The sequence below is a fragment of the Ylistrum balloti genome, unplaced genomic scaffold (genome assembly GCF_031769215.1).
Source record: "Ylistrum balloti isolate Yb309-2 unplaced genomic scaffold, AGI_CSIRO_Ybal_v1 Utg371604, whole genome shotgun sequence".
Lineage (NCBI taxonomy): Eukaryota > Metazoa > Mollusca > Bivalvia > Pectinida > Pectinidae > Ylistrum > Ylistrum balloti.
The window spans coordinates 293,371-301,420 of record NW_026782823.1 but is presented as its reverse complement, the minus strand read 5'-3'; the positions used below and the strand labels follow the sequence as shown (position 1 = coordinate 301,420).

The window sequence follows — 8,050 nt, the reverse complement described above, 5'->3', positions numbered from 1 at the left end:
ACTTCAGTTAAAAATTAATTTAACTAAGTGAAATAAATTTAATAAGCCTTACCAGACCTTTTTTGCCCTCAAGTAAACAACCATTTATGAATTTTTTATCTTGATTAATAAACTATTGATATTCATAAAGGAGGTATTGATATCCAATAATGAACTATCAATATCCATTAATTAAAAACTGATATTCATTAAAGTATTTTTGATATCTATATATAGGAAAGATATTTTCAAGGAGATATTAAACCATTAATTCAGATGTTCTTGTGTGACATTCACTTGTTATTTGATATTAAGATAAGTGTTAGGAGAAGATTTTAGGGTTTCATACATTGATCGGTATTGTAAGTATTAGGACATATTGAAATAATTCAATAAAACTGGGATAACTGATGCTGCGTTTTCAGAAAACTTTTACACCAACTGTTTATCTAAGAACTTGCTTCTTCAAATAATTTGGCCACTTTGACAGCTGTTTTGTATAAACTAACAGAAGTCATGTTGGCAATCATTGCAACAACAACACCTTGAAGCTCTCCAGGGGGGGTGTTATCATGACCACAGTCCTTTGGTTTGATTATCAAGACACTGCTCCCTCCTATAGCCCCTCCTGTGTGTGAAACAATGTGGTCGCTATGGTGACAGTGACCACAGTTTTCGCCTTCCGGCACTACAGCCCATCCCATCCCATAATATCCAAATTTATCCCAAGCACATTTTGTCTTGGCAACAGGTTTCCATAGCAACTGCACTGATTCTGTTTTCAGAAATCCAGGAGCTGGTGTCTTTGTTTTCGTTTGGTTTGGCATTGAAATAACTTCAGATTTCTGCTTCCTTGTGTTAGAATCATCTTTCAGATTTGTGTCTCTCTGTTGCTTAGTTACGTTATCTGACTTGTGTAGGTAACTGTACAGCATCACGTGACCAAATTTAACAAGGTCACGTGTACTGGAAAGGAAACCTCCCCCTGCCCACTTATATGACAAATCTACATAAGGGGTATTGATAAGACGTCCATTTTTGTTCTTCATGTAATGTCTGAAACATTAAAATAGAGTCATCTTTAAGACATGTATACATAGCTTGATAAATCTACAGAAGTTGCCAAATGTTACCTTTAACCCTTTAACCTTGACCTTCAACCATCATAATATTTGATAAGGCATAGAAATTGATGTTATGACACTATGGGGTAGATATGAACCAGATCAGATGAGAGGTTCTGAAGATATCACATTTATTCTAAATGGGACACGACAGACAGACATGAGAAGAATTATCAGCACTTCCATAAATGGTCATACATAAATATTAAATGGCAGTCAATTTTAATACTTTGCTCATACAATTTGTACTCAAACTCTATATAATGTACGTTTGTTTAATCAAGGATTTAAAACTTTGAAATATTTCAATTTGAAATTAGAAACATTTTGCATGTACCAGATGTCTAGATGGATGTGATTATCTTACCGTCCTCTATTGTAAATGAGAGGTGTGTTCTCATCCAGAAAAGTATTCTCCATTCCCATCTCAATGAAATATTCTTGCATCAATTTTTCAAATGGTTTCTTAGTAACTGCCTCAAGCACAGCACTCAATAAAGTAAAACCATAGGTTGTGTACAGGTACTCAGACCCTGTATAAAAAGAAAACAGATACTTCTGTTGAGAGGAAATACTATGTGTAACACAATGACTAAACACAGTGTTTACTTGGGTTGACCGAAACTTTTATTTCATCGTATAGTGGTTTTCCATAGTTAGTACTTCGCGTTAGTATCCATTACAAAAGATAGTTCCTAATCAACATACAGCATCATGTCGTGGCACCAAAACTAAACACCTGTGTAAGGCAGACAAAAACGAAAAACCTGCCCGTCCATATCAAAGAGTTCCATACAAATTTTCATGGGCCAACATGGCCAGGACCCGCTCCATCGCGGAGCAGGTCCCATACGGGACTCTGCCCGTCTCCACGTCCGACTCCCAACTCTCTCTAGCTACTCGATCCCAGACTCAACTACACTTCTGCTGGCTATTATCTTTGTATAAATAATACCCAAATACTTAATTTAAGCCTAGTCCCAATTGGACAACATTAACCCAGCCCCCGGAGCATCTAATTATGAAGGCACGTGTGACTAGAAGTACCCGTTATCAACTTCCCATCTTTGATCTACCTTATACATTGTTTCTTATCTTGTTTACTTACAAATGTGTTCGCCAGCGCGAGGCATACAAGAAAGCATCTATCTGTCCTGATCAATCATACTGGCGATATTCTGCCACGGTGCTTCACCACTTGGGTACACACCCCGCCCGTTATCAGGCGTGCATCACTATCTATCACTCACGGGATCTTTTCCTCGGTCCAGCATTAACTGACTTTTGACCTGATGTACTTTAAACTAAGATGCTGCTCTCTACGATACACACCATTCCAAAATTACCATTAAACCCATTTTTTACTCATTTTGTTACATATGTCCTCGGAATCATCAATGAATTAAGCCATGTCTTGTCTGTCTAGGAATGTGTATACTAACCTATTATGACAGCATCACATATTACAATGTAGTGATGAAAAAACGAGAGTGTATTCTGAGAAACAACTATCATATGATAAAAATAAGTATCATTGAAACAGATGAATGCTTTCCGAAAACACAAAATTTGAGCAAAGAGCAATGATTCTGTAATTAAAGGTATATTGGGTCCTAAAAAGGATGTATTGCCTATTGTCTTAGTATGATCAATATATACATTAAGTTTCATTATCCTACCTTAACTGCAAGCAAAGTTATACTCTGGACAAGATCAATTATGTTCAATAACTCTGTAATTGAGGATCGAGGGCCCTGAATTTGGTACACAGTACATTGTCATAGTATGATCAATGTATACACTTAGTTTCATGATCCTTCCTTAACTGTCGGCAAAGTTATGCTCCAGACATGAAATTTTTAACAAAGGGCAATAACTCTGTAATTGAAGGGTTGAAAGCACTTAATTTGGTACACTGCAAATTGTCTTAGTATGATCTATGTATATACCAACTTTCATTATCACTAAATTAAATGCAAGCAATTTAAAGTTGTGCTCTAGACACAAAATTTTAACAAAGGACTATAGGTCAAAGGTCCTGAATTTGGTACACTGCACATTCAATAATTATGACCAATGTTTAAGATTTTACAATCCTTGCATGATTTTTGTTTGAGAGATGGATGAACAAAGCAACAACTATTCTTCTACCCCAAGAATTTAAGGAAGCATAAAAAGGATCAAGAAATGTTTCAATGTCTATCCTACATCATTCATCAGCAATTAAAAAATAACACACAGAACAGTGGCAGTCAATGAAGTCATAATATTCCGAAATATTCCACTGAGAATGTAACCATGGATGTTGTTCACATATTCTTGTAAAAGAGATTCACGAGTCTTAACATAACCCAACTACAAGAAAGGCATAAGTCTTAACACCATCTAACTATACCAGACCCATGGGCCTGAATAGTCATCCCACTACAAGAGATACATGAGCCTTAACACCATCTGACTACAAGAGACAAGTGATCCTTAACACCATCTGACCACAAGAGATACACGAGCCTTAACACCATCTGACTACTAGAGACAAGTGATCCTTAACACCATCTGACTACTAGAGATACATGAGCCTTAACACCATCTGACTACAAGAGATACATGAGCCTTAACACCATCTGACTACTAGAGATACATGAGCCTTAACACGATCTGACCACAAGAGACAAGTGATCCTTAACACCATCTGACTACAAGAGACAAGTGATCCTTAACACCCTCTGACTACAAGAGACAAGTGATCCTTAACACCATTTGACTACTAGAGACAAGTGATCCTTAACACCATCTGACCACAAGAGATACATGAGCCTTAACACCATCTGACTACTAGAGACAAGTGAGCCTTAACACTATCTGACTACAAGAGATACATGAGCCTTAACACCATCTGACCACAAGAGACAAGTGATCCTTAACACCATCTGACCACAAGATCAGATCTGACTACTAGAGACAAGTGAGCCTTAACACCATCTGACTACTAGAGATACATGAGCCTTAACACCATCTGACTACAAGAGATACATGAGCCTTAAAACCATCTGACCACAAGAGATACATGAGCCTTAACACCATCTGACTACTAGAGATACATGAGCCTTAACACCATCTGACCACAAGAGACAAGTGAGCCTTAACACCATCTGACTACAAGAGACAAGTGAACCTTAACACCATCTGACTACAAGAGATACATGAGCCTTAACACCATCTGACCACAAGAGATACATGAGCCTTACCACCATCTGACTACAAGAGACAAGTGAGCCTTAACACCATGTGACTACTAGAGATACATGAGCCTTAACACCATCTGACTACAAGAGATTACATGAGCCTTAACACCATCTGACCACAAGAGATACATGAGCCTTAACACCATCTGACTACTAGAGATACATGAGCCTTAACACCATCTGACCACAAGAGACAAGTGAGCCTTAACACCATCTGACCACAAGAGACAAGTGAGCCTTAACACCATCTGACCACAAGAGATAAATGAGCCTTAACACCATCTGACCACAAGAGACAAGTGAGCCTTAACACCATCTGACTACAAGAGACAAGTGAGCCTTAACACCATCTGACTACAAGAGATACATGAGCCTTAACACCATCTGACCACAAGAGACAAGTGAGCCTTAACACTATCTGACTACAAGAGATACATGAGCCTTAACACCATCTGACCACAAGAGACAAGTGATCCTTAACACCATCTGACCACTAGAGACAAGTGATCCTTAACACCATCTGACCACAAGAGATACACGAGCCTTAACACCATCTGACTACTAGAGACAAGTGAGCCTTAACACCATCTGACTACAAGAGATACATGAGCCTTAACACCATCTGACCACAAGAGATACATGAGCCTTAACACCATCTGACTACAAGAGATACATGAGCCTTAACACCATCTGACTACTAGAGACAAGTGATCCTTAACACCATCTGACCACTAGAGACAAGTGATCCTTAACACCATCTGACCACAAGAGACAAGTGATCCTTAACACCATCTGACTACAAGAGACAAGTGAGCCTTAACACCATCTGACCACAAGAGATACATGAGCCTTAACACCATCTGACCACAAGAGACAAGTGAGCCTTAACACCATCTGACCACAAGAGATACATGAGCCTTAACACCATCTGACCACAAGAGATACATGAGCCTTAACACCATCTGACTACTAGAGACAAGTGAGACTTAACACCATCTGACTACTAGAGATACATGAGCCTTAACACCATCTGACTACAAGAGATACATGAGCCTTAACACCATCTGACCACAAGAGATACATGAGCCTTAACACCATCTGACCACAAGAGACAAGTGATCCTTAACACCATCTGACTACTAGAGACAAGTGATCCTTAACACCATCTGACCACAAGAGATACATGAGCCTTAACACCATCTGACCACAAGAGATACATGAGCCTTAACACCATCTGACCACAAGAGACAAGTGATCCTTAACACCATCTGACCACAAGAGATACATGAGCCTTAACACCATCTGACCACAAGAGACAAGTGATCCTTAACACCATCTGACTACAAGAGACAAGTGATCCTTAACACCATCTGACCACAAGAGACAAGTGATCCTTAACACCATCTGACCACAAGAGACAAGTGAGCCTTAACACCATCTGACCACAAGAGACAAGTGATCCTTAACACCATCTGACTACAAGAGACAAGTGATCCTTAACACCATCTGACTACTAGAGACAAGTGAGCCTTAACACCATCTGACCACAAGAGACAAGTGATCCTTAACACCATCTGACTACTAGAGACAAGTGAGTCTTAACACCATCTGACTACTAGAGACAAGTGAGCCTTAACACCATCTGACCACAAGAGACAAGTGATCCTTAACACCATCTGACTACTAGAGACAAGTGAGCCTTAACACCATCTGACTACTAGAGACAAGTGAGCCTTAACACCATCTGACCACAAGAGACAAGTGATCCTTAACACCATCTGACTACTAGAGACAAGTGAGTCTTAAAACCATCTGACTACTAGAGACAAGTGATCCTTAACACCATCTGACTACTAGAGATACATGAGCCTTAACACCATCTGACTACAAGAGACCCTTAGCCTTACAGCAATAGTGTTAATTGAAATGATTTTTTCAATGTTAATGTTTCAGCAGTTAAGGCTACAACAAACAACACTCTTTCAGTGGCATCAGTAGAACTTGATGTGAAGTGTTTTTTTCAAGCTGGTGACCACAGGAAGAATTGTATAAAGAAACATCTACTGGACAGAAGGACAAACACCATGGACCCAAGGTGATTTGATCATCTCACCATCTGATAATGGTGAATCAGAAAACATTCATGATATTTTATTCTGCTCCATCCTTCAAACCTGATCTCTTTTCACCAAATCATATTACACTACACTAGATAGACTATCTAACCCTGTGTAGAGAAGGGCCATATAACTCAAATATTGTACTTTTTTGTTGAATTTATGGAAACTCTTAATCAATGTTCACAGAATGATAAACAGATAAAAGTTAACATGGATTATAGTATTTAGGAGGAATCTGTGATAAAGATTCATCCAAAAAAATGTGTTTTCAAAACTCCATGAAAATTTAAACTCCATGAAAAAATATGATGTAGCAGTTTTACTTGACTTTAATATATATATATATATATATATATATATATATATAACTGTAGGTTTGTATGTCAGTAATTTTTGCTATTGATACACAATACACTATTTACCATCAAAGACATCACTACATATCATCACCTATCACTATAACACATACATACCTGGTTCATGTACCAGAGGGTCATCCTTGAACAAATTAAGACTCTCCATCACACTTTTGAAATGATCAGCTATGAAGTACTCCGATTTCTCTGGTGTCTGAACCGCTGCCTCTTTCATATTAGTTTTCTTGTCAGATTTAATCGTCTTTTTAGTCTGAAATGAAAACTGTCTCTAAGGCCCTTTCATTGACAGATTGCAAAGTTATGTAGTGGACACAACACCCTGTAGTTCATTACATAGGGTACAATATGAAGTCCTCAGTTTCAGATCTTGACCTTTGAATCATAACATAAATCAAGCACACAATTCAAAGTGGTTAGCAACCATACAAAGTGTCAACCCTCTACAAATGGGTACAAAGTTATGAAGCAGATATAAACATATCTGACAGGTGCACTCACAGGCAAATCTAGCTTTCACATGAAAATCCTTGAGTTTGAAAACAATTAGTTTTGAAGGACACGCAAGTCTCTGATGACAGGTGTTCCGGTAGTGGTTAATAATCGTAGAAAGTTTCAATGATTTATTACACTCCAGTTATAATGGTTTGAAGCGGAGACAAAGGTGTTTCAGACAGACGGATGCACAGATGGACGGAATGATATCAAAACCTGTACAAGAGGTCACAGATATTTACTTCCCTAACTTTGTAAGGCTTTATACCAGGAACCTACTAGCCAAATATCATGACTTTCTGCCTCATGGTTATTGAGAAGTATCTTATCTAACTGACTTTGAATATCAGTCGAGGAAACTTCTTTTCAAAAATTTTGTCTAGCTTTATCCAAGTCACCTATAACTGTATCTGCCAAACACTATAATTCACAGGTCTTTCGGTTCTTCAGGGTCCGTATTCATGAAACCATTCTCATGCTCAAGCAGGAATTTTGTGCTCAAGAAAACTTTTTCATAATTCACTGAAATCATATAACATAATACAAATGTCAAATTTCAACCTTGAATATAGTTTTGACTTGAAGTCCTTTCAAAATTGTTTTTAAATCTTCGGCAAAAATCAGCCTTATTTATTAATTCTTAACTTAAACAAGACATAAGGCTCGAACACAAAATTCATGTTTGAGCATGAGAACGGTTTCATGAATACGGG

General features: G+C 38.0%; 1 protein-coding gene across 1 annotated transcript in view; it reads right to left on the bottom strand.

Annotated features, from left to right (window-relative positions):
• Window positions 1-233: 233 nt before the first annotated feature.
• Window positions 234-8,050, bottom strand: part of LOC132563143 (serine beta-lactamase-like protein LACTB, mitochondrial) — a 30,982-nt gene continuing 23,165 nt past the window's right edge. The window contains exons 5-7 of the mRNA XM_060227904.1: window positions 6,942-7,095; window positions 1,471-1,636; window positions 234-1,035 (exon numbers count right to left, since the gene is read on the bottom strand). Of these exons, the coding sequence (XP_060083887.1) occupies window positions 429-1,035; window positions 1,471-1,636; window positions 6,942-7,095 (927 nt within the window). The 3' untranslated portion in view covers window positions 234-428. The remainder of the gene's footprint in view (window positions 1,036-1,470; window positions 1,637-6,941; window positions 7,096-8,050) is intronic.